This window comes from Mesoplodon mirus (assembly GCF_964341445.2).
Source record: "Mesoplodon mirus genome assembly, chromosome: 2".
In the NCBI taxonomy this organism is placed as follows: domain Eukaryota; kingdom Metazoa; phylum Chordata; class Mammalia; order Artiodactyla; family Ziphiidae; genus Mesoplodon; species Mesoplodon mirus.
This window is the reverse complement of record NC_138977.1, coordinates 123,216,560-123,244,231: the sequence shown is the minus strand read 5'-3', so window position 1 is coordinate 123,244,231 and position 27,672 is coordinate 123,216,560. Positions and strand designations below refer to the sequence as shown.

The 27,672-nt window shown below is 50.2% G+C and overlaps 1 protein-coding gene across 1 annotated transcript in view; it reads right to left on the bottom strand.

Moving 5' to 3' along the window:
• Positions 1-13,381, bottom strand: part of PDE6B (phosphodiesterase 6B) — a gene marked incomplete at both ends in the record, with an annotated part of 28,419 nt that extends 15,038 nt beyond the window's left edge. Inside the window, 3 exons of the mRNA XM_082611612.1 lie at positions 9,593-9,682; positions 9,963-10,115; positions 12,914-13,381. Of these exons, the coding sequence (XP_082467738.1) occupies positions 9,593-9,682; positions 9,963-10,115; positions 12,914-13,381 (711 nt within the window). The remainder of the gene's footprint in view (positions 1-9,592; positions 9,683-9,962; positions 10,116-12,913) is intronic.
• Between the last annotated feature and the right edge of the window lie 14,291 nt (positions 13,382-27,672).

Below are 27,672 nucleotides of genomic sequence, written 5' to 3'. Positions count from 1 at the left end.
TCGGGATGTCTCCCACCCCATCCTGGGAGGGGCAGCACACATGCTCCAGGCTTCACACCAGCCAGTGGGTCGTGGGCAAAAGCACAGCCTGGGGGGCAGCACGGAGGCCAAGGCCCTGCACCCCTGGGGACTTTCATCAAGCTGTGGTGCAACATGGACTGTTGGGCAGTCAGCTAAAGCTGGCCAGTCAGCTTGACGCAGCAGGTCTGAGATAAATTCCAACATCCCAGGGCCAAACCTATGATTTCTTCGTTGCTTCTATGGCCTCTGACCAAAGTGGCTGAGACACTCTCAAAAAGGGATTAACGGGAGCCCCTGAGCCAGAGTCCATGGAGATAGTGATCAGGACTGACTGACAGTGGTTCTTGACTTGGGGAGGGGGGCCTAGGACTCTGGAGGGTTGCTAAGGTCTGGGGGAGGGAAGGGTGGGCACTGTGCTGAGAACTGCTTTAATTCGAGGTCAGGGCTCCCCTACAGCACGAGGAAGAAGCGGGCACCAAGCTGAACCACAGGCAACACGGCAGCCAGGCTTGGTTCATTTTAGACTTTTCTTTTCAAAAAGAGCCGTGAGGTAGAGCTGTGAAGCAATTAGGTTTCTTTAAAATGCTGTTCAGAGTGTAAGGTCTCAGAAACGGCTTTCTACTGGGATTAGGCGATGTCTGAGTGGAAATCAAAGTACTTAATTGAGACGTGTATGCCCATTGTTGGAAGTCCCCTTTAGAACTCCCACCGAAAGCACATCTGTACATGCACGCGGTCTGAAGAGCTGGAAACGATGAGTCTCCAGATAGTCGTGTTTCCTAAGTGTCAGAAATTCATTTGCTGGAATAATATTTATTGCCTGCTTTAGGTCTGATATAACTGGACAACAGAACAGACAAAAATCCCCAACTCTTAGAATTCACTTTCTAAAGGGGGGAGGGGGTGGCAGCTAGAACATGAACAAACCAAGCAACCAGATGGCTTGGTACAGGGAGATGAGTAAATGCAGGGGATACGGCAGGTGGAGTTGGGTAGGGAATACAGGGCCAGAGTGTGGGGATGCTCAGGTTGGGGGAGATCTCTCCACAGAGGAGCCATAGGGTGTGTGGGACAGTATTCTTGGCAGAGGGACCTGCATATACAGAGGCCCCTGAGGGAGGCATGGCCGGGGTGGAATGGTGGGATGGGGTGAGCCAGAAAGGTGCAGGGGAGTCCCTGAAGACCACCAAGTGACAGGACCTAAGTTTTCAAAGTATGGCTCTGACTGCTGAGTTGGGGTGGCTGATGAGAGGTGCAGAAGGACAGGGACCCTGAGACAGTCTGCATGAGAGGGAGCAGAAAAGCGGGGTATCCAGAGAAGGAGGTGAGGGCTCAGGATATGACAGGTAGAGAATCAAAAACCTGGCTTCTCCTGAGATCTGGCTTTCCTAGAGGGAACACAATCCCCCTGGGTGAGATCCACTGGGGGAAAGTGTGTGTGGTGGGGTAAGACCCAGAAAATGCTCCAGACTTGCCTCACTAGGCCCACACCTGGGGTATGTGGGGTTGGATTTGAATCTTACCTTGAGACAACTGTTATGGAACTGCTGATACGAATTTGGGGAAATGTCTTCACAGCAGTTAGGTTAAGGGGCTTGGCTGAGAGGAAGCTGGGAGAAAGCAAGCCTCAAAGCAAGGGCAGAATGAGAGCCACTCAGAACACCTTCTCCAAGGGAGATGGGCTAGACCTCACCTAGGGCAGATGGACACACAGTGAGAATATTTGAAGAAATAAAGCCTGGAAACCCCTGGAATTTGATGAAAGACATGCATATTTCCACCCAAGAAGTTCAAAACACACCAAGTAGGATGAACTCAAAGACACCAACACCAAGACACATTATAATCAAGCTGTCGAAAGACAGAATCTTGAGAGCAGCGAGAGAAGTGACTCATCACATACAAGGGATCCTCAGTAAGTTTATCAGCAGATTTCTCATCAGGAACTTTGGGGCCCAGAAGGCAGTGGCCTGATGTATTCAAAGTGCTAAAAGAAAAGAAAAAAAATAACGGCAAAACTGTCCTTCAGAAGTGAGGGAGAAATTAAGACATCCCCAGAAAAACATAAGTTGAGGGGGTTCATGACCACTAGACCTGCCCTGCAAGAACTGTCCTGCAGGTGAAATGAAAGGACCTCAAAGCTGTATGGAGAAATAAAGATCCCAGTAAAGGTAAATACATGAGCAATTATAACAGCTAGAATTATTGTAACAATGAAAACTATAAAACATTGCTGAAATAAATTAAAGAAGACACAAATACTTAGAAAGACATCCTTTGCTCATGAATTGGAAGACTTAATATTGTTACAGTGTCAGTACTACCCAAAGTGACCTACAAATTGAATGTAATCCCTATCAAAATCTCAATGATGTTTTTGCAGAAGTAGAAAAACCCATCCTAAAGTTCATATAGAAGCTCAAGGGACCCTAAATAGTCAAAACAATCTTGAGAAAGAACAAAACTGGAGGACTCATATCTTCTGATTTCAAAATATAGTACAAACCTACATTAATCAAAACATGTGATACTGGCATAAAGACAAACCTATAGACCAAAAGAAAGCTTATAGAGTCCAAAAATAAACCCTAGCATATATGGCTAAATGATTTTTGACAAGAATGCCAAGACTATTCAGTGGGGAAAGGGCAGTCTTTTCAACAAATGGTACCAGGAAAACTAGATATCCACATGCAAAACAATGAACTTAGAAGAAAACACGGGAAAAAACTTCATGACATTGGATTTGTCAATGATTGCTTGGATATGACTTGAAAGACACTAACAACAAAAGAATAAAATAGACAAACTGGACTTTCTGAAAATTAAAAACCTTTGTGCATCAGAAGACACCATCAACAGAGTAAAAAGGCAACACACATGGGAGAAAATATATGCAAATCACACTTCTGATAAGAGATTAATACCCAGATTATGTAGAGAACTCCTAAAATTCAACAACAAGAGCAAAAACAAACAACCAGATTTAAAAATGGGCAAAGAACTTGAATAGACATTTCTCCAAAGAAAAATACAAATGACCAATAAGCATATGAAAAGATGAGCAGTATCACTAATCATTAGGGGAATGCAAGTCAGAACTACAGTCAGAACTAACTAACACCGTTAGGATGACTACTGTTAAAAACAAAACAAAACAGAAAACAAGTATGGCAGGGATGTGGAAATACTGGGACTGCTTTGCACTGTTGGTGGGAATGTAAAATGGTGTAGACACTTTGGAAAACAGTATGGAAGTTCTTTAAAAAATTAAACAGAATTACCTTATGATCCAGCATTTCCACTTCTGGGCATACACTCAAAAGAATTGAAAGCAGGGTTTTAAAGAGATATTTGTACCCCCATGTTCACAGCAGCATTATTCATAATAGCTAAAATGTGGAAGCAACAAAAGCATCCAGCAACAGAAGAATAGATAAGCAAAATGTGGCATCTACATACAATGGAATACTATTCAGCCTTAAAAAGGAAAGAAATTCTGTAATATGATACAACATGGAGGAACCTTGAGGACATTATGCTCGGTGCAATAAGCCAGTCACAAAAAGATGAATACTGTAGGATTGCACCTATGTGAGTTAAAATCATAGAAACAGAAAGTAGAATGTGGTTTCCAGGGGCTGGGATGGGGGTGCTGGGGAGTTAGTGTTTAATGAGGATAGAGTTCCAATTTGGGAAGCTGTGTAGAGTTCTGGAGATGGACGGTGGAGATGGACGGTGGAGATGGTTATGCAACATGAATGTAGTTAATACCACGGAACTGTACATTAAAAATGATTAAGAGGGCCTCCCTGGTGGCGCAGTGGTTGAGAGTCCGCCTGCCGATGCAGGGGATACGGGTTCGTGCCCCGGTCTGGGAGGATCCCATATGCCGCGGAGCGGCTGGGCCCGTGAGCCATGGCCGCTAAGCCTGTGCGTCCAGAGCCTGTGCTCCGCAACGGGAGAGGCCACAACAGTGAGAGGCCCGCGTACAGCAAAAAAAAAAAAAATGATTAAGATAGTAAATTTTTTGTTATGTGTATTTTACCACAATGAAAATAATTGGGAAAAAAATAAAGGGATGCAGAAATATATACCATGCTGACACCAATCAAAAGAAAGCTAAATAGTTATGTTAATTTTATACAAAGCAGACTTCAGAAGAAGAAAAATGATCAGGAGTAAAGAGGGATATTACATAATGATAAAGGGATCATTTCTCCAAGAAGACATAACAGTCCTTAATGTGTATGCACCTAACAACAGAGCATCAAATTCCATAAAGCAAAAACTAATAGAACTGCAAGAAGCAATAGATAAATCCACTACTATAGTTGGAGACTTCAATGTTCTTCTTTCAGTTAATTGATAGATCCAGCAGGCAGAAAATCAGTAAGAAAATAGTTGAACTAAACAGCAATGGATATAATGAATATCTATAGACTACTTCATCCAACAACAGCAGAACACACATTCTTCTCAGGGTCACATGGAACATTCACCAAGATAGACCATATTCTGGGCCACAAAACACATCTTAACACATTTGAAAGAATTAAAAATCATAAAGAATACTTTCTCATACCACAGGGCAATAAACTAGAAGTCATTAACAGAAAGATGTTGGAAAATTCCAAAATAGATTAAACAATACACTTCTAATTAATACATTTCTCTTGAGAAAAAGTCTCAAGAGAAATTTAGAAAGATGTTGAACTAAATGAAAATGGAAATACATGTCAAAATTTGTGGGATGCAGTGAAAGCAGTGCTTGTAGGGAAATTTACAGCATTGAATGTACATATCAGAAAAGAAGAGAGATCTAAAATCAATAATCTAATCCTACGAAACTAGAAAAACAAGACTAATTTAAGCCTAAAGGAAGCAGAAGAAAATAAGTAATAAATTGTAAAACTCTATGCCCCCCAATTTAATAATCTAGATTAAATAGCTTAGATTATATGAATGTTTCAATGCCTTGAAAGACACAAACTACCAACACCCACAGAAGGAGAAATAGAATAATCTGAATAGAGCTATAAGTATTAAAGACATTGGATCAATAATTAATAACCTTCCAAAAAGAAAGCACCAACCCCTGATGGATTCACTGGTGAATTCTACAAAACATTTAGGGAAGAAATTACACCAATTCACTATAATCTTTTCCAGAAAATAGAAGCAGAGGAAGACCTTTTAACCCATTCTCTGAGGCCAGCATTACCCTAATACAAAAACCAAATAAAGCCATTACAAGAAAGAAAAACTACAGGCCAAACTCTCTCATGAACATAGGTACAAAAATTCTTAACAAAATATTAGTGAAACAAATGCAATAGTATATATAAATAATTATGCTCCATGACCAAGTGAGAGTTATCCCAGGTGTGCAAGGTTGGTCCAGCATTTGAAAATCAATTAATGTAATCCACCATATTACCAGGCTAAAGAAGAGAAAAATAACACGATCATATCAATTGATGGAGAAAAATATTTGACAGAATCGAACACTCATCCAGAATAAAAGCTCTCAGCAAAGTGGAAATAGAGGGGAACTTGGTCAACTAGATAAAAGTTCTACAAAAACCCTACAGCGAATGTCATACCTGATGGTGAGAAACTGGTTCTTTCCCTAATACTGGGAGCAAGGCAAGGATGCCCCTCTTACCACTCATAGTCAGCATCGTACTGAAAGTCCTAGCAAATGCAATGAGACAAGGAAAGGAAGAACAATGGATAGAGATGGGTAGGGAAGGAAAAAAACTGTCTTTGTTTGCAGATGACATGATCATCTATGTGAAAATACCAAGGGATCAATCTTTAAAACCTCTTGGAACTAATTAGTTATTGTCTCAAGGTCACAGGATAACAAGGTTGACATACAAAAGTCAGTTGCTTCCCTTTATACCAGCAATGAACAACTGGAACTTGAAATTGAGAACACAATACCACTTACATTAGTATAAAATTAAATTCTTAGGTACAAGTTAACAAAATATGCACAGAATCTATATGCAAAATCAACAAAACTCCGAAGAAATCAAAGACAATCTAAGTAAAAAGATATTCTCCTTTCATGAGTTGAAAACTCCTTATTGTTAAGATGCCAATTCTTCCCAAATTAATGTGTCAGCAAGCTATTTTGTGCATACGGACAAACCGATTTTAAAGTTTATATGGAAAGGCAAAACCCCACAAAATAGCCTGTACAATACTGCAGAAAAAAAAGTTGGGGGGTTGATATTACCAACTTCAAGACTATAAAGCTATAGTGATCAAGACAGTATGGTATTAGTGACAAAAATAGGAACATAGATCAATGGAACAGAGTAGAGAGCCCAGAAATAGACTCACACAAATACAGTCAACTGCAGTTTGACAAAGGAGCAAAGAAACTCAATGGAGAAAGGCTGGTCTTTTCACTAACTGCTGCTGAACAACTGGACATTACACGCAAAAAAAACTGTATGTAGACACTCACACCTTTCATGAGATTAACTCATAGAACTGCGTGTAAAATGCAAAACTATAAAACTGCTAGAAGATAACATAGGACAAAATCTAGGTGACCTTGGGTTTGCTGAGGTGTTTTAAGATACAACACCCAACTACAATCCATGAAGGAAAAGTTTATTAAAATTTTAAACTTCTGTTTTTCAGACTCATGGACATAGAGAACAGACTTGTGGTTGCCAAGGGGGAGGGGTTGCGGAGGGATGGAGTGAGAGGTTGGGGTTAGCAGATGTAAGCTTTTATATATAGAATGGGTAAACAATAAGGTCCTACTGTACAGCACAGGGAACTATATTCAATATCCTGTGATAAACTATAATGGAAAAGAATATTAAAGAAGAATGTATGCATATGTATAACTGAATCACTTTGCTGTACAGCAGAAATTAACACAACATTGTAAGTCAACTACACTCGATTTTAAAAAAAGAGAATGTAAAACTTCTGTTTTTCCAAATACACTGGTAAGAGAATGAAAAGACAAGCTATACTTTTGGAGAAAATATTTGCAAAATACATATCTGATAAAGGACTTAAACCCCAGTTTTACAAAAAAACTGTTACAACTAAACAGTAAGAAAACAGACAACATAATTTTGAATTGGGCAAAAGATCTGAACAGACACCTCACCAAAGAGTAGGATATACAGTTGGCAAATGAGTATATGAAAAGTTCCTCAACATCATTTGTCATTAGAGAGTTGTAATTTAAAACAATAATACGAACCACCTATTAGAATGACTAAAATCTAAATAACTGACAATACCAAAAGCTGACAAGGATGCAGAGTGACAGGAATTTTCATTCATTGTTGATGGGAATGTGAAATGGTACAGCCACTTCTGCATAGTTTCTCACAGAGTTAAACACAATTATACCATATTATCCAGCAATCACACACCTTGGTATTAGCTCAACCAAATTGAAAACTTGTACCCCCACAAAAACCTGTCTACAAATGTTTATAGCAGTTTTATTCATAATTGCCCCAAGCTGGAAGCAATCAAGATGTCCTTCCATGGGTGAATGGATAAATAAATGGCAATACATCTAGACATTGGAATACTATTCAGCAACAAAAAGAAATGGGCTGGGAAGAGATATGGGGATGTATGTATATGTATAGCTGATTCACTTTGTTATAAAGCAGAAGCTAACACACTATTGTAAAGCAATTATACTCCAATAAAGATGTTAAAAAAAAAAAAAGAAATGGACTACTAAATCATGAAAAGACATGGATGAACCCTAAATGCATATTACTAAGTGAAAAAAGCCAGTCCTAAAAGGTTCCATACCATATGATTCCAAGTGTATGACATTCTACAAAAGGCAAAACTATGGAGACAGTGAAAATATCAGTAGTTGTCAGGGCTTTGGTGGAGGTGGGGGTCTTTAGGGTGGTGAAAATGATGCTTTATGACACTGTAATGGTGGGTACATGTCATGATGCATTTGTCAAGACCTATAGAAATTTACAGCACAAAGAATGAACCATAATGTTTGCAAATTTAAAAATCATTTGGTAGGTTGGGGGATTCCAGGGAAGAATGCAGACTGTGACAAGAGAATGCAAGAGATCTCCTCACGGAAGGGGATGGGGAAAAGGCGCTGACCTCAGCGTTTTTGGAAATGCATGGCGTCTGCAAGAGTAAAGGCAAAGGAACTGCACACATCTCTGTGCTCCAGTGATGAACTGGTTTCTCATGGGTCACAGGTACCCTGCTGTACACGTGCAAGGGGGCTGGACAATGACGTTAAGTGGACAGCAGAGGACGGGAGCCAGGGGTCTTCGTGTAGCGTGGAGTGGGCGGAGGCCAGAACGATCCATATGGGGATGATTGGGGTTGGTGACATCAGCAAGAACTCAGACTTAACTCAATATAGATGCAGATGGTTACACGTAGAAGTGTTTACAGACGTGCACATGCATGGGCTTGTAGACATACACCTATCTCCTCGCTCTGTCAGCTGAGAGGGCCTAGAAGCTATGACACGCCAAGCCAAGATCACACCTGGTGCCCAGGTCATTGTTTCTAAGACCGTCTCCAGCAAAAAGAACCGTACTTCTTGAGGAATGGCTAATTCCAGGACTGGGCCGGAAAATACAAATGAGACTAAAGCATTTTGTAGTGCCAGAGAATAAGGATGTGCAGAACCTCCAAACCAAAACAATCCGCCCACCAAACAACCAAACAAATGGGGTCGATGGACATGTCAGAGGGCACAGGAGCTGCTGAGAAAACAAGCTGAGCAAAGAAATCAGTCAGGTCATGCCAGAAACACCCTTGAGTCCAGACTGATAGACAAATGACGGCAGAAAGAAAGAAGCGAGCCTAATAAATCCCCCGTGCAACCCCGTCCCCACAGCGTGGGGCTCAGAGTCCACCTGGTGGCCTTTCTACGTGCACTCCGGAGCCCTCAGTGGGCCCCGAGGCCCTGCTCTCAGCCCCACACTGCAGTCCAGTTGGCCGCAGGCTTCCAGCTCCTCTGTGGCCTCAGGCCCTGCCCAGGGCCCTCTCTCATGCCCTCCCCTCGCCACTGTGTCCGCGCCCCCACCGCCTTCTGCACGGGCCACAGAGGGTGGAGCGCCGTGTACCCCCGGGGCCCCCAGGCCTCCTCGCTCAGGGGGAAGCAGACTCCAGTCCTGGAAGCCACTGCTCTCCTGTGTGGCCAGAGGCAGAGCCCACCGGGAGGCTCGGCCGGGGAGTGGGGGGACCCTCTGCTCCTGCTCTACGTTCATAATCCACCCCTGCTCCTTCCACAGAACGCTTGAGGCAGCTTCTAAGGAGGAGTGCTGATGCCCGTGTTTGCAGGTGGTCACAGCCCTGGGGCCTGAGGGCGAGACACCCGGCCTCGCTGCCTCAGCTCGGCATACTCACAGCTCTGCATCCACAGCCACAAAAGCCCCGGGCCCTCTCCCTCGGCTGCCCAGGTGCCCACAGAACCATGTGCCTCTGTCCAGAGAGACCAGGGTGGGGGGACCTGGCCACACTCAGGCAGCCCAGAGGGCCTGGCGCCAGCGGGCGTGCCCTGGCTGGCAGCACGTGCGGGTACCTGGCCTCGGCGTGTCTCGCAGTTGTGCAGGTAGCTCAAGTGGTAGATCTTCAGGTTTAACGTCCCGAAGTTCAGATACTTCAGGAAAACCTGAAACAGGAGTTGTGACAACAGCAGGTAAAAACCCTGGTTTTCAGATGTGTGCCCAGCTGTGCGTTTGTGGAGGAGACTCCCAGCTGCCTGGAGGAGGGGCCGCACACACAGCATGGACCTCAGCCCGTGGGCCGTGGACTTGTACACACAGATGTGTAGACGAGTCCTCGGAGCCAAGCCTAGGAGAGGTGCCTACACAGACATCACCTGCCAGGCACGGGCCCCGCCAGGCACAGGACTGTGAAGACTCGGGGACAGAGGGCTCCCTGACACTCACATCTTCATCTTCACTTGTGAAACACGGGCCGTCCAGCTTGTTCACAGCCATGATCACAGCCACAACATCTTTGCCGTTCATGATGGGCGTGGCCAGGATGTTCCTTGTCACATAGTCGGTCAGCTCATCAGCAAAGGAGCTGAAGTGGGGACACTGCAAGGCAAGAGGAGAGAAGGGAGGGGCCGTCGTTCTATGGACCTGGAGTCTTGGTCTCCCTGGTCCCTGGGGGTCAGGGCTAAGCTGCCCAGGCCAGTGCTGAGACCTAGGTGGCCATGCCCCGGGTATCAGGAGCCTGGGAAGCACATGAGGACACGGCCAATGGCCTGCCCTCGGGGCTCCAGCCTGGCTCAGTCTCTACAACCCCATCTCAGAGCGAGCTACCCCCAGCTCTCGATCCACGGGCTCTGCAGGGTCCTTGCAGGCTCTGCACCCACCCTGGGCTGCAGGCAGACCTAGGTCCTCCCACATCTGCTGTCATCTGGCCGACTGGCCTTCTAGATGCCTCTTGAGTCTGTCTAGTCCACCTGTCCCCAAGCCCCTCCTTATCCAGGCTGCCGTCTCCTGCTGCCCTCAGACACCTTGGGCCACCTCGGGGCACCTCGGGCCACCTCCCATATCCAGGACCTATCTGCCAGGCCCCGGGGGGGCATCTCCTGGGCCCACGCTCCAGCAGGCTTCCTGCCCCCACGATGAGACCTTTGCCCAACTCTGGCCCCCAGGGCAGGTTCTCCCAGCCTTAGAGTTGCTCTTTGGGGCCTCTCCCTGGTCAGGGGCCAGTTGAAGGTCTCTCAGGTCTGTCTCCACAGGGAACAGCTCATCTAAGCTTTGTCCTGGCCCAGTTGGTTGAGTGTGACCAGCCTCAGGCCCAATGCCCCTGAATCTCACTGCCAGAAACACCTGCCTTCCCCTGTCCCCATTCCAAGGATTGGCATCCACCCTCCGCCCCACAGAGAGGACCTGGGCCTTGGTGCTTCCCTGCCCCTCCGACCCAACCCATTTCTTTAAAGTGCCCCCACCCTCTGCTTGCACTGCCCAGACCCAGTCATTGGTCACCACAGCATCCCCGGGTCCCCCCGCCTCCTGGCCCAACTGTGCTCTGCACGGCTTGCTCAGTCCTGCCCCCTCCTCCCTCATCTGAGCCATCCCAGCTCCTGGGAATTTCCTCCCACAGCCAGCCGCCCACCTCGACAGGGTCTAGATGCCTCGGTGACATGCCGGACCCCCATGACGCGGTTTCAGGGACTACTGCTGAGCCAGGCGCCCCTGCTGAGCCTTCTGGGACCTCCTGCCCGGCCGCCTCCCCATGAGCCCTGGGGTCTCAGGGGCCACAGAGGGGTGGCGGGGTGACATCACAGCCCTGTGGCACCCCCTCTGGCCACCGCTGTCCACACACCCCCCGCCACGGTGGGACACAGGCTCTGCCTCAGTTTCCCCTCCATAAAGTGACATCTGGGCTTCATGATACACTTATTGGAGACTCAACTTTTTGCTGATTTTGACTCTGGTCTCTGTTCCAGTGCAGCTATGACAAACAAGACCCAGCGTAGCCCTGAGGATTAAGGCCAATGCCATGCCCCTGCCCCATGAAGGAGGCACCTAGCTGTGCTGGGCGGTTGGGGAAACATCAGAGCGAGCTGTCCCGGTGAAGGCTGGAAGAGAAGCTGAGCCCCAGGGAGAGACAGCCGCGCCCCTGGGCGGGCACAGGCAGTTTGAACCAGACCCTCAGAGACACCAATAGCACAGGTGGGGGGCGCAGATGGAGGCTCACAGAAGGGAGTGGGGAGAGGCGGGGGGAGGGAGGGAGAAACGGGAGGGCGGTGGGGGCAGGGGAGGCGCTCACTGTAGCCCCCCCATTCCTGCCGAACTTTCGTTCCTGGTAATTTATGCTCCTGAGATCCCAATTCACGGGTGACCCATTTCCTAAAAAGGAAGTGAAGATGAAGCTAATCTGAGAGATTAGTATATTCAGGTCGCTGGACCGAGGCTTGGTTGAGCAGATAAGTTAAGAGGATTGCAGCCAAGGAGCCAGGGTCTGGGGGTCTGTCCACACGTCCGTTTGTCTCCAGGGACGAGGGGATATTGGCTGCTTTGGCGGAGGCCTGTCCGCTGGGTAACGCCCTCTGGATTCCTTCACAGAAAGTGGAGGAGGTGAGCCAGCCCAAGGCTGCTGCTTCACGCTCCCAGGCCATACCAGCGGCCCTGGCCCTCTCCAAGGTGGGACGGATAGGATGGGAGAAGGCAGCAGGCTCTCCCTGCGCCCCCTGGGGGCCCTGTCCCTCACACTTGTCCAACAGGCGTGGTCCCCCCAGTCCAAGCCCCCTTCTCCCCTGAGGCATCTGTCCTCCTGGCACCCCGCCCCACCCCTGAAGTGTCATTGGCCTCCCCCTCCCTCCCGTCCAACCAGAACCTGTCCTCCCAGACTTCTCCGCTCCAGGCACTCACTGCGTCCACCCCTCCGGCCCCCTCCTGGACCAGCTGCTCCTGCTGCTTTTTTTTTTTTTTGGCTGTGATGCTTGCAGATCTCAGTTCCAGGATTGAACCCGGGCCGCGGCAGTGAAACTGCCGAGTCCTAACCATTGGACTACCGGGGAACCTGGACCAACTTCTCCTGAACCCCCAAACTTGCTCGCCCCAGTGAGCAGTATGGTTAGGGCTCTGAGGTCCACTGGCCCCTCCATTCTGGGCCTCTGCGCCAGCCCCTGCTCAGACCCCGTCCTCCCAAACCCCCATCCAGGGAATTATAGGTCAAGGGGGCAGCAGGGCCCGCCCAGGCTGCCCTCCCAGCCACCCCAGGGCCTCCTTCCTTCCCGCGAGCTCTGGCCTGGACCTGTTCCACTTGCCTCTCTGGCTGCCTTCCTAAAGGCCTAGGGCCCCCTCTCAGCCAGTGGGCTGACCCGTCCTTCGGGGACTGTGGGAACACTTCGCCAACTCCCACGAGGCCCAGGACCCACCTCTGTCACATCCTTGACATTCACCATCTTCTTGGTCTGAGCCACGTGGCCCACGACCCCGATGTCCAGCGGGAAGACGATCTCTGAGTCAGGAGGCACCAGGCAGTCCTCCAGGGCGCTGCCAGGCTGCACGCTGAAGAGGCGTGTGGCGAGCTCGGCCATGCCGTTGCGCTGGCGGTACATGAAAAGGCTGCAGCGGTCGGCATGCAGGAGGGAGCAGAGACGCCGCAGGATCTTGAAGACCACTCGCTCCATGTTCACGCTCTCCTGCATGTCCTGCACCAGCTCGAACAGGGCCGTGCTCTCCTCCACCTGGCACAGCTCTTGGAAACTGGTGCAGCCCGCCGGGCACCCGTCCTCGCAGACGCTGGCCACATCCTCAGGGCTCAGCTTCTTTCCAAAGTACTGGTCCGCGAAGCCAGGGTTCTGGTCCAGGAACGTCTGCACCTGCTCCTCGCTGAGGCTCATGGTGTCCGGCTTCCTGTATGAGAGAAGCGCCAGCCCCCAGCGCACGAGGCCCTCCCGCAAACACTGCCATCAGCAAAGCCTTTCTTAGCGATGATTACCATACCAGCTGACGTGCCCACACCTGCCCTCCCTCCCCTTAGGTCCCGGACTGCCTGCTTCCTTCCTGGGAAAATCAGACCCCCTGGAATGGGGGCTGCAGCGTAACAGCTCAGGGCCTTCTGCCTGAGGCAGGGATCCTGGGTGCTGGGATAAGCCCGCACACCCAACCCCTGGAGAGGGGTAACCCCTGGAGTGCCATGACCCCTTCTGCCTGAGCGGCCGCCCGAGGACTTGGGATGGTCCGACAGGTAGCTCCAAGTCTCTTGGGCCCCCAGACCTGGGCTGAGGTGTTGTGGGGTGGCAGGGCACCAGCTCTGCCTTGGGGAGGTGGAGGGACCCCCCGACAGGGCTGCCCACGCCCACGGAGGGAAGTGGGGAGAAGGGAGGAAGATGTGGAAGTGGGACCGTAAGGGGGGCCTGCACAGACTTTCCCTTCTCTTCTGTGGTGAGGAGGTGGCTCTTGTCTGTTAAGAGACAGCACCCTTAGTTAAAAATGGTCTTGGCGAATGCCCACCACGCATCTCCTTTTCCGGCCTAATTCCTACTTATTGGGACCCTTATTCATGCTGCTGGACCCTCTCCTTGCATAGAGCCCACAGCTGCACTGCCGGCACTGCCATGTTTTACTGACGGGATCATTCCTGAGCGTCCGTGCCTCAATCAGGGATCCGTGGGCCCAGACGGCAGCAAGCTCCTCCCGCTGAGGGCACGGCCGTCCTCCCCCGAGTCAGACAGTTATTAGCCTCCCTGTGAGCCAGGATGCGATAAGAAAGGTTGGGGGTTACGACTGGAGGACTCATCCCAGGTCAGTCTGAATCTCCGGTTGCAGGAGTGCCCTTCACGTCACACAAGAAACCACGTACAGATGTGTGTGCATACGTGAGTGTGTGTGCTTACATGTGCGTGGGTGCTGGGTGCGCACGAGGACGAGGGTGTATGCATGCGTGAGTGCGCACGTGTGCCCGGGGACTACTGGACGGCTGGGGGTGGGAGCTCTGTCCACGGTGTGACACACCACACCGCGATGTGTGTGTGACCAGCCGTGCACGTCACTCATAAAGGCTGGGTGGGTGCCTGGCGTTCTGGGCTCACCTTCTGCAGCGGCCAGAGGGGTGCTGACCACCCTGTGCAGAGACGGAGGCAGAGCAGTTCAGCTGGAACTGGGAGTTCCCGAGGACCAGCAGGGACAGAGCCTAAAGTGTCTGTGTCTTTCTCATGCTGCCTGTGTCTATATTGTTACCATGCTCCGAACTGGGAGGCACGGTTTGCGTGCACTGAGCTGGTAGAAACGTGCACGCGTGCATTTGCGTGTGGGGCCTGCGCCCCTTGTGCTTGCACGCGTCTGTTCCAGGGAGCCTTCCGCGTGGGCCCCGGGCGGGCTCCTGGCAGCTGTACCGGCCACAGTGGGCCCAGCGGGCCAAGCGCGGGCACTGGCCTCGGACCGCGACGTTCCTGCCTCCGCTGAGTCACCAGCAGATTCTTTTCACAGATCAGCTCTGAGGTCCCCCACTTCCCTGAAAATAGTGAGTGTGACTGGGGCCGAGGGACAGTCACACGCGTGTAGGAGGTGCTGTGGGTGGGCGCTGGTGCTTGGCTTTGCGGCCAGGGCTGTGGTCACGGCGCTCTGAATTCAGCCCCAGACGGCTTCCAGAGCCCCCCAGAGCTGGAGTCCAGGTCACGCCTGGATGTGAGGCCAGTACCCACGAGGCAGCCATCTGGCCGAGCGGGTCTCTGGGCGGATACTTCCCAGACCCTCCGCTCACCCCACCCGGGCCCACCCTCCCTGCTTGTGCTCCTCTCCCCTTCCTGCAGGGCTGAAGAGGGCGGGGCGTAGGCGTGGCGCTCACCTGTTCGAGGCGCGTGCCTGCTTCTGGAGAGGCTGGGGGCACCGCCCTGGGCTCAGAGGCACCCCCGCTGGTGGGTGGGGTTGCAGCGCAAAGTCGGTGGGGAGCACTCTCGCGGGACACCGGGGGCAGTGAGTGACGTACTGGTGGGTCTTGCTGCCCCCAGCCCTAACGTGCTTGCAGGTGTGGGAGCAAAGGCACCGGCATTAGTGCCCTGAGGCGCCCTGGGAGCGCGGCTCCCGGGGTGGAGGTGCCCAGCCCTCTCACCTGCAGCGCTCCTCCCCTCTCACTTTGCAATGTGCCCACTGGTGGTGCCTGGGCCCCTGAGCAGCCCCCAGGGGTGGGCTCGATGCAGCTAGATGCACCACTTAGGGAGTGCCTGCAAGGTGTGCAGAAAGGCGTGTCTGGAGGGGCTCCTGTAGGGTGCGCCTGTGAGATACACCTTTGAGATACACCTGTGAGGTGCTGCACCTGTGGGGTGCACACGTGATGTACACCTGTGTTCAAGGGTTCATCGGATACAACAGGTAACTTCTCCACAGGTGAACCTGGAGGGCGTTTGAGGAGAAATGGGATTGCTCCTTCACCAGGGTCCTGCTAATTTTACCTCATCACCATGTGGGATTTTATCAGCAAGCCCATCCTGGGAGCCATTTACAAGGCGTGTCTCAATAGCTATTACACGGAGAGTGTTCTAGGTTCTTGTCCCAAACTGTGGAGAGGATGCAACTTCACCAGGAGCAAATGCCCTGAAATTAAAATTAACCAGTCAAGAGGAATGGCAAGAGGTGGAAAGGGTGAGAAAATCGGAGTTCCCATTCAGAAATCTCATGAACTTTGTGGTGCAGAAAATGTGGACACATCCATTAAGACCTTTTACAGGGTGGTTTCGCTGGAGAGATGATGAGGAGGCGGTAGCGGTCCCGCCGTGAGAGGACGGGTGCTAACGGGGGCTGGGGTGAGGGGAGCCACTCAGACTCTGACCCATGCACCCCTGCCCGCCCCCCACCTCCGCTGCCTGACTCCAGGGCAGACTCTAGCCAGCAAGCACCTTGCCGTGTGCTGCTGTGAGCCGTGGCGACATGAAGTGCGTGGCGCGGGCGTAGTGCATGGCGAGGGACCACTAAACAGGTCGCAGAGGGCCGGGCGGGCAGGCTGGGACTGGGGAGAGAGCAGAGGTCAACCTCGAGGGGGACTGGGGGGAGGGGGCGCAGAGCTGGGAGCAGTGGGACGAGGCGGCGACGTGGCCACTGTCTGGGGTCTGTGTTGGTCTTGGGGGGCCAAAACATGGGTAAGAAACAATGTCAGACCGAGAAGAGAAAGCAGGGCCGGCGCCTGGCGTTTGGGCGGTGGCGTCCAGGGGAAACTGGAACTTCCTCTCTCATGTTTTGTCATCATCTTCAGTGTGGCACAGACTTGGGCCTTGATGTGCTTGAGCCTGGCATGGGGTGAGGGGACCTCCAGATGGGACCACACACCTAGCGGGGGTGCGGCTCTGGAGCTGCCCAGAGCACAGAGGGCAGGGGCAGGAGGCAGAACACATCCCCTCCGAAGGTTGGGACATCCCTGGTCCCATCCCAGCAGGCTCTGCGGTGCCCCCAGGGAGGCTCGGGGTGACTGAGGTCCCTGTGAGCCGGTCCCCCGTGGCAGGCAGGGGCGGGGGCGTGCGGAGAGGCCCCGACCCCCAGCCAGGGGCCGGCCCTACTGCCAGACGTATGAGTGTGGCCGTCTTAGACCATCCCACCTCAGGCCAGCTGCCAGCTGACCATGGCCCCAGGGTGACCTCGGGCGAGACTGGCAGAGCTGCCCAGCTGAGCCCCGCCCAAATGAGTGACCCACAGATCATGAGACAGGAAGTTGCTTAAGCCATTAAGATTTGGGGCGTCTTGTCTTGTTGTGCATGGCTGATTCCCTGAAAACAGAGCCAGGGGCAAATACTTCACAGGAGAGGTGCGATCCCGGGGGTAGTGGGGGTGGACGGAGAGTGAACCCTGGTTCCCAAGGAGCCACAGACACAGTTGGCCGAGCAGCAGGTGTGACCATTTGGTCATGTGCCCCAGGACAGCTGAAGAAGGAGGAAGGAGGGGACTTGATCTCCTCTTTTCCTCCAGTCTCCCGCTTCCCGTTGGCCAAGGCTTGCCCGTGGGGAGTGAGCTTCCACACCCTCAGGGGCACCCCAGCCCTGTGGGCAGCCATTCAGAAACCCTGGCGCCCTGCCATGGGGTGGCGGTCCACCCTCGGCCAGAAGTGGCAGGAGAAGCAGCCAAGGGGGACTGTGCCCTCCCCGAGCCCCAGGCAGGAGGTCAGAAGGGGTGAGGTGGACCGGAGGGAGGGCCTGGGGCACTGTGACAACCCCAGGGGCCACAGTGGGAGTCTCACGCAATGTTCCCCGTGGGTCACCACCCAATAGGAGGCAGTTCTCCAACCAAAATCGGACATGTTAGAAGTAACATAAGAAAACACGTGTCGTCAGAGAGCTAGCAATGCAAAGAATCGCCCTGCCAACTCCCACGAGGGGGCTGTGTCGGGCCCAGGGGGCAGATGCAGCCACGCTCACTGGCGCCGTTTCCCTGCCAGGAGCTTTGCTGGCGATGTTGGTCCCTCCTCTCTGCACACAAGTCCAAGCCAGTACTGGGACCCAGGGCACCGGCCTTTTCTGGCCTGCTCATCACCATTTTTAGTGGCTGCACAGAATTCCATTTTGGGGAGGTTCCACACTTATTTAATTAGTCTCCTATTCATGGACATTTAGGATGTTCCTGTTTGAGTTTTGATGGGAATTAAATGTTGCCTTGTTCTCTACCCCAGTTCTGGAACAGCTGAGATAGAGGATGGAGGGGACCATCACCTTTGTTGCTGCCAGCCCTCCAGAGAAGGCGTGGCCTCGGGTGCTGCCAGGTGGCCTTGCTAATGCTGCCTGCCTCCCAGGTAAGGACCTCCCAGGCCATTACCTACATGGATCCAGGGGCAGAAGAGATGGAATCCCTCAAGCTTACAGAATTTTAATAGCTTCGCTTAGCTCAGCCAAAAAAGGACCTATGGCTGTGACTGCCAACCAAGTAGCATTCCGCCTCCATGGGGTGGGTTGAGAGGGGCACATGGAGAGCTCAGGGGAGCAGGGGCGTAAGAGCAGGCATCCCCTTGGTACCATGGGACTTTGTCTTTTCTGTTTAAAACTGTAAAGAAGGCCTTGGTGAATTAACTTCTGCTTTTGGGGGGTTTTTTGTTTGTTTTTGTTTGTTTGTTTTTTGCGGTATGCGGGCCTCTCACTGTTGTGGCCTCTCCCGTTGTGGAGCACAGGCTCTGGACACGCAGGCTCAGAGGCCATAGCTCACGGGCCCAGCTGCTCCGTGGCACGTGGGATCTTCCTGGACCGGGGCACAAACCTGTGTCCCCTGCATCAGCAGGCGGACTCTCAACCACTGCGCCACCAGGGAAGCCCCTGCCTTTTGTTTTTTTAACCTGGAATCTGTGAATGGGAATCTATTTGGAAATAAAGTCTTTGCTGGTGCAACCCATTTAAGACAAGCCCTACTGGACTAGGGTGGGTGGTGTCTCTATAAGAAAAGGCACAGAGGAGAAGGCCACTCGTGGATGGAGCCAGAGACTGCAGTGTTGTGTCTGCAAACCAAGGGACGCAAGGACAGGCAGCCCACACCAGAGCTGGAGAGAAGCCTGGACTTCTGGCCTCCAGAACTGAGAGATAATAAACTGTTCAAGCCCCTACGTGGTGTACTAGGTTAGGGCAGCCCCAGGAGGCTAACACAGGTGGTGGGCTCGGTTTGGCTGTGGACTGTAGTTTGCCTGGTCTAAGCCAGCCTCATCTTGGGGCCAGAGACTGGCTGGGGGCCAGCTGGGAGCTGCCTCCAATGTTTCCTGACCACTGCCACCGGTGCAGAGGGAAGCACCCAGGCCATGCTGGCCAGTCATGATTCTTTGCTCTGGGACATGCACAGTGGTTGCCCAGTTGTGGCTGTACTGGGGATGGCAAGTCTGAGGGCAGGGCCAAGACCAGAGGAGGCGTGGCCTCGGGTGCCGAGAACTTGAGAACTTGAGGGGACTGACCTGGAACCCACCCTCCTCAGCAGGTGTTCATTCAGCCCTGTGAGCAGCTTTTCTCAACCTGTGGGGGAAATTCAGCTGTTATCGTGTGAGCCGGGGCTCCCCAGAGAAACAGACCAGTAGGCTCTGTGGCCCGAGCGTGAATCTCAGAGTGAGACTCACCATGGGAAGTGTCTGAATGCACAGAAAACAAGCTGAAAGGGATGGGCCCTCACCTCAGACGGGATGTATGCTTGACTGAGACAGAAAACTCAGGTGATGATCACAGACCCAAGGGCCAAGAGGAACGTTGAAAAGCCCTGTGACAGAATATTCTGGTTCAAAGGATCAGTCTCCTCAGAAGAAGCCGTGGCTGCACATAAGGTGACAAGTAAGGAGTTGGGATAAAATACTACTGCCCAGCGGGGATCGTAAAAGCAGTGGCTGACAGTCTGGTAAGAGGATTAAGCTCCACCCACCCCATCCCTGCAACTGACCTCAGGCAACTGACCTGTGGCTTTGGCTAATGGAATGTGGAAGGAAGCAAGAATGGCACTTCTCAGCAGCCGTGAGGGCCTCCAGGGCCCTTTATCCCTCTTCTATGAACGCGTCACATCCCCAAAGGGGCTATTTGTGGTCCTAGAATGAAGAAGACAGACCACAGCCTCCTGCAACCATGAAATATGAGTGAGGGATACTTTGATGGTTGTAAGCCACACTCACCTGAGGCTGATTACTACCCCAGCACAACACAAGAAGTTAACTTCTTCTTTAACCGCAGATCGGAGTTGAGTTAATCCTGTTCCCCAGTTCATGGCACATTGTCACCACTGGTCTTAGTCCATCTTGCATTTTATTTTATCCACTTATCCTATTTATTTATTTATTTGGCTGTGTCGGGATCTTCGTTGCAGCACGTGGGCTTCTCTCTGGTTGTGGTTCGTGGGCTCGGTAGTTGCGGTGCACAGGCTTAGCTGCCTTGCGGCATGTGGGATCTTAATTCCCCAACCAGGGATCGAACCCGTGTCCCCTGCACTGGAAGGTGGATTCTTAACCGCTGGACTACCAGTGAAGTCCCCCACCTATCCTATTTATCCATCTATCCCTCCACCCACCATCCATCCGTTCTCCCAGCTCCTGTCTTTCAGTTTGTGTACTACCTTCTAGTATCTTCCATCAGGTACCACCTTAAAAAGTTATGGGGGCATGTAAAGAAAAAGTGAATTTTCTTTTATGAATTCAAGTTCAAACTAAGGGATTCAATTCACTCAGTGTTGATGTAAGTAAACCACTAAGCAATGTTTAAAGGGAAATTTATAGCATTAAAAGATTACCTAAGAAATGAAGAAAGGTCTCAAATCAGAACCAGAAAAAAAAAAAAAGAGCAAACTAAAGCCAAAGTAAGCAGAAAAAAAAGGGGAAAATAAAAGAGCAGAATCAACGAAATATAAAACAAAAAATAAAGAAAATAATGAAACCGGAAACTAGTTTTTGCAAACGGTCAAAAACTGACAAACCTCTAGCCAAACTGATCAAGCAAAAAGCACACAGGGCTTCCCTGGTGGCGCAGTGGTTGAGAGTCTGCCTGCCGATGCAGGGGACACGGGTTCGTGCCCCGGTCCGGGAAGATCCCACATGCCGCGGAGCGGCTGGGCCCGTGAGCCATGGCCGCTGAGCCTGCGCATCCGGAGCCTGTGCTCCGCAACGGGAGAGGCCACAACAGTGAGAGGCCCACGTACCGCTAAAAAATAAAAAAAAAAATTAAAAAAAAAAAAAAAAAAAAAAAAAAAGCACACAGATTATCAATATCAGGAATGAAAGAGGGAATTTCACTGCAGATCCTACAGATACAACTTTTTTTTTAAAAAAAAATTTTAAACATTTTATTCTTTCAGCTTTATTGAGATATATTTTACATATAATAAAGATCACAACTTAAAAGGGAATATTGTGGACAACTTTATGCCAACAAATCTGAAAACTTAAATGTAATAGACAAATTCTTCAAAAGACACAAACTACTAACGCTTATTCAAGAAAAACATACAACCTCAGTAGCCCTATAACTGTTTTAAAAAATTGAATGTATAGTTAAAATCATCCCAGAAAGAAAAATTTAACCCCAGATGGTTTCACAAGTGAATTCTACCAAACACTTAAGGAAGAAATAATACCAATTCTACACAGATTCTTCAGAAAAGAGAAAATAAGGGAGTGCTTCGCAACTCATTTATGACTTAGCACCACTGTGACACTAAAACAAGACAGAAACATTACAAGAAAACTAAAAATAGTAAAACCCTCATTAACCTAGACACAAAAATCCTCAACATCACTTTGTTACAAAGCAGAAACTAACACACCATTGTAAAGCAATTAGACCCCAATAAAGATGTTAAAAAAAAATCCTCAACAAAATAATAGCAAATCACATCCGCCCCAGGATAAAAAGGACAACACATTATGACTGTTGGGAAAGGCACACAGTCTTTTAATCCCCCACTTGGCCCATAACAATGGGCCTTGGGCCTGGAGCAATTCCTCACCAAGAGGTAAAGAGTCCTCAAGCCTGTACTGGGCTTGTCACCTTGTGTGGGAATATTTTCCCGTTTTAGGCTCAATATGTGTTCCTTTGTTCTGCTTAAGAGTGTGTGCCATAGGGCACCTGACCAACCCCACATCTACACCTTGTAAGGAGGAGACGGGGTCCTTCTGCTGCAGCACAAGCAGGGTGCATGCAGGCTAATGGCCACATATCAGCTGCTGGGAAGGACCCGCTGGCCACGGGAGACCGACGCTCACTTGTGAAGCTGTTATTTTGCTCTGTCACTTCTTTGTGTGCGTAAAGCTTGTTCCATCGAGTGTTTGACTGTATTGTGTTTTCCTTGGTGGCTCCTAAAGCAAGATGTGGTGGGCAGAAGTATCTGTACCTCTCTTCCTGATAATAGGCGATAGATGCTACTTGCTTGAGAACGACTGAGTGGGATTTAGGTTAGGAACGCCATAAGTGTTATTCACTGTACTAACAGACTGAGAAAGGAAAGCCATGTAATAATCTCAACAAATACAACAGCAGCAACAACAAATTGACAAAACTCATCACCTGGGCTTCCCTGGTGGCGCAGTGGTTGAGAGTCTGCCTGCCGATGCAGGGGACATGGGTTCGTGCCCTGGTCCGGGAAGATCCCACATGCCGTGGAGCGGTTGGGCCCGTGAGCCATGGCCGCTGATCCTGCATGTCCGGAGCCTGTGCTCCGCAACGGGAGGGGCCACAACAGTGAGAGGCCCACATACCGCAAAAAACAAAACAAACAAACAAAAAAAACTCATCACCTGTTCACGATTAAACAAACTCTCAGAAAACTCGAAGTAGATTTCAACCTGATGAAAATTTTCTGCAGAAAAGCATCATACTTAAGGATGAAAAATCAAATGATTTCCCACTGAAATCAGGAACAATGGAGAATTCCCTGGCGGGCCAGTGATTAGGCCTCTGCGCTTCCCCAGTCAGGGAGCTGAGACCCCGCCTGCCACGGTGCAGCCGAAATAAACGAATAAACAAATAAATAAACAAGAAAAGGCATGCAGGTAGGGAAAGAAGCATTAAAACTGTTTCTACTTACCTGTGATATGATTGTCTATATAGAAAATGTTGAGGAATCTACAAAAATAGCTGCTAGCATAAGTCAATTTAGCAAGGTTACAGAATTAAAAGGCAACTTAAAAAATCAAATGTATCAGGCTTCCCTGGTGGCGCAGTGGTTGAGAGTCCGCCTGCCGATGCAGGGGACACGGGTTCGTGCCCCGGTCTGGGAGGATCCCACATGCCGTGGAGCGGCTGGGCCCGTGAGCCATGGCCGCTGAGCCTGCGCGTCTGGAGCCTGTGCTCCGCAACGGGAGAGGCCACAACAGTGAGAGGCCCGCGTACCGCAAAAAAAAAAAAAAAAAAAAAAAAAAATCAAATGTATCTCCACATACTAGTAACAAACAATTGGACAAGAAAGTATTATTTAAAGTAGTATTTAGGGCTTCCCTGGGGGCGCAGTGGTTGAGAGTCCGCCTGCCGATTCCGGGGGCACGGGTTCGTGCCCCAGTCCAGGAAGATCCCACATGCCACGGAGTGGCTAGGCCCATGACCCATGGCCGCTGGGCCTGCGCGTCCAGAGCCTGTGCTCCGCAACGGGAGAAGGCCACAACAGTGAGAGGCCCGCGTACAGCAAAAAAAATAAATAAATAAAATAAAGTAGTATTTACAGAAGGGTTAGATATACAAAATAATTAAAGGTAAATTTAACAAAATGTGTGCAAGTCCTGTATACTGAAAACTATAAAATATTGAGAGAAATTAATGAAGATCTAAATAAATGTAGAGATAAACCTTGTTCATGGATCAGAAGATTCAACATTGCTAACATAACAGTTATGCTCAAATTAATCTATAGGCTCAGTATAACTCCAATCAAAATCATCTGGTCAGCATTACTAAGAAGACTGCTGATAACACCGAGGTTTGGTGAGGGGATGGAGTGCTGGGAACTTTCATTCTGCTGAGGGGAGTGCAGAATGGTACAGCCACTCTGGAAAACAATTAGTCAGTTTCTTATAAAGTTAAATGTAAACGTAAGACACAACCTAGCAATTCCACTGCTAAGTATATACCCAAGAAAAATTAAAACATACATTCACAAAAGACTTGCACGTGAATGTTAACTCATAGTAACTCCACATGGACAAACTATGTCCATCATCTTGTGAATGGATAGTCAAATTTTGATGGAATTCTACTCAACAATAAAAACAAAGCATTGTCAAGTGAAAGAAGCCAAACATGAAAGACTACATACTTTATGATTGTAGGAGCATGAAAGTTTTTACTAAAACTACAGCAACAGAAATCAGATGAGCAGTTCTGTAGGGCCTGGGGTGGAGGAGAGCATGACTGAAAAGGGGAACTTTGGTGGAGGGTTTGGACTAGTCCTGTATTGTCTCTGTGTCTCTGGTATGTGCCTCATACCAATGTGTACAGTTGTCCAAACTCATTGAATAAAACACTTAAAATCAGTGATTGTTATTGCACATAAATTGTCTCAATAAAAACGTGCACAAAAATCTGAACATATACATTACTCATGATCCAACAAAATGCAGGCTCAAGTGCATCAGTGCACAAGCATAAGAAAGTTCACAACAGCTGTATTCATAATATCCCTAAACTAGAAACAATCAAATGCTCATCATCAGTAAAATGGATAAATAAATTGTGGCACATTCACACAATGGCTTAGTACCAGCATTAAAAGGGATAAACTACAGACACAACAACAGGCATTCAGTTGGATGAAAGAAACCAGATGTGCAACAGTCATGCTCTATGAGTCCATTTGTATAAAGTTCAAAAAACAGGCAAAGCCAAACTAAAATGTTTAGGGGTGCATGCTTAGGTGATCAAAGTACAAATAAACACAAATAAGTGGTTTCAGTGATGTCAGCAGAAACTTTGGAGGAGGGCAGGGCGAGCTGCATCTTTGGATCTTCAGTGTTCTGTTTCCTGATGTGGTGGCAAGGACGCAGATGCTCATATATAAGTCATTAAACTGTTACATGCATATTTTATGGATTTTTCTGTGGCTCTATTATGTGGCACAAGACAAAAGCTTATAAAATAGTAAAGTGCATGCTGTATCTCCAATAATTCACTGGCTCTGCATTTGTGAGACTGAGTGCTTTACATTAACCATCACTTGTGCAGCTTTGGCACAGAGATGCACACACTGCACCTGTACGTGAAGATCAATATTGATTGTTCCTGGGGGAAAAAGGGGCTTAGAATTAATAATAAAAGAAAAATTTGAGCATTTAACCAGTTAAAAAGATAAAGGATAAAAATGCTGGAAAGTTAAATGAAAAACAAATTAGAAAAAATAATTAGAATCAGGCAAATTAATTGAAGAAAACACTGTAGGAGATTGGATTTTAAATGCTAATAAATATGTAAGATTAAAATGCAATTTAAAGTTAATAGGGAAAATATTCTTCACTTGACACATGATTACCTCTGTAATTAGAAAAAAACACATGACAGTTTAAAAACATCGTCATCTCTGCTCTCTGGGCCCTGTTTTTAAAATGTGGCAGTGAGGTGTCCCATGCGTTGGAGACTCAAGGGTCCCTGTGAATTTGCTTGGCATGTGGTAGGGTCTGTGATTTTAAAACTTACTCCTTCCCACCTGCCCATCACCACCTAGAGAGGCATTTCTCACAAGGGCGGTGCTTCTTTCTGGAGTGAGCTCCCTGCCTCAGAATTCACTGTGGGGGCCCCCAAGTCACTCCCTGGACCGCAGCTGTGCCAGGGTCCCCTCTGGCCGCTGCCGGGTGGCTGGGAGAGGAGCTTCACAGGTGAGCCCGTCAGGGGTTGGGGAAAAGGATTCTGTCAAAAAGCAATGGAATTAGCTTTCAAAATGTGCATGGATTGTTTTTTTGTTTTTTTTTTTTTTTTGCTGTACGCGGGCCTGCTCACTGTTGTGGCCTCTCCCATTGCGGAGCACAGGCTCTGGACACCAGGCTCAGTGGCTATGGCTCACGGGCCCAGCCGCTCTGCGGCATGTGGGATCTTCCCGGACCGGGGCACGAACCCATGTCCCCTGCATCGGCAGGCGGACTCTCAACCACTGCGCCACCAGGGAAGCCCGCATGGATTGTTTTAATTTACACCCCTGGTCGTAGGTGTCAGAAACCAGCTCAGGTGCAGAGGCGCTCACTGTGAAAGTGGGCGGTTACAGGGTCCCTGTGAGCTTTGTATGGCAGGGACCCCAGACTTCTGCCCCTCCGTCCTGCGGACACAGAGGGGAGACAGACACACACTCGGCAAGATAGCTGACCATCTGCTGAGTGCCAGGCGGTGGGGAGGCTGGGCGGGGGGTGGGGGGAACCCAAGATGGACACCGTGATGGGGGCAGGACTGTCCACCTGCACGAGACCCCCCACATGCTGCCATTTCCCCAGCCCAGCCTCGCAGCAGTGCTTCTAAAACACAGCACAGCATCCTTGGGCCTTTCTAGGGTCTCCTCATCCTCAGGATGAAGTCCGAACTTGCACAGCTCAAGACCCTTTATGACAGTATACCCGCTGGTCGCTCTCTGCCCGCAGAGCTCCACAAGCTCTCCGCGACAGGGAGGTGGGTCCTCTCCCGCCTGCTGGCCTGGCCTGTGTCACCTGGCCCTGCTCTCCTTGTGAGCAAAACTAGACTGACATTAGATGCTGTCAGAGGACAGAGCAACCCCAGGTTGGCTGCCATCAACCCATTCATCCATCTGCTCACTCGTCCATTCTGCTCGGCTAGGGCAGGGCCGAGTCCTGATGGGGAGAAGGTGGGGACAAGTCGGACATGGACCCTGCCTGCACTGAGCTCCCAGTCTGGTCGGGAGGACAGACATTGAGACCGCTGGGAGATCCTGCTTGTTATGGGAGACTCTTTGTTAGGAGCTGGAGGGCAGGGAGGTGGGGTGCAGGGAGGTGGGGTGCAGGGTAGTGGGGGGCAGGGAGGTGGGGTGAAGGGAGGTGGGGTGCAGGGTAGTGGGGTGCAGGGAGGTGGGGTGAAGGGAGGTGGGGTGCAGGGTGGTGGGGTGAAGGGAGGTGGGGTGCACGGAGGTGGGATGCAGGGAGGTGGGGTGAAGAGAAGTGGGGTGCAGGGTGGTGGGGTGAAGGGAGGTGGGGTGCAGGGTGTTTGGGGGCAGGGAGGTGGGGTGCAGGGTGGTGGGGTGCAGGGAGGTGGGGTGCAGGGAGGTGGGGTGAAGGGAGGTGGGTGCAGGGAGGTGGGGGGCAGGGTGGTGGGGGGCAGGGGGAGGGCACAGAGTCTGGTTTTGAGTTCTGTCTCCACAGGTCACCCGATTTTGGGTGGGAAGCCTCTGTTAGGATCACAGTGCCAGGTGCCTCAGGGTTTGTTGCAAGGACTGAACAAGAAAGCCCTGGGGAGCACTCTTTACATTGCCAGCAGGACAGAGGGCACCCAACAAAAGTTAGGTCCAATTAAGGGAGCTGAAGCTAAGGTCTAAGAAATGAAAAGGCTGAGGATGTGGCATGGGGAACATAAAGTAGAAAAAGGCAACAGCACATGCCAAGGCCCTGCTTGTGGAAGAGTCATGGCTCATTTAAGGAACATAGAGGTGTTCATGGGGAGGGAAGTGTCTAGTGAGGGGGGGTGTGGCGGGCTCGAGAGGAGAGAGGAGGCCAGATCCCGGAGAAACACTAAACCACAGACCTGCCTAGTTCAGGTCGTTCGATTTGAGAGGCTGCTGCACGACCCCGACC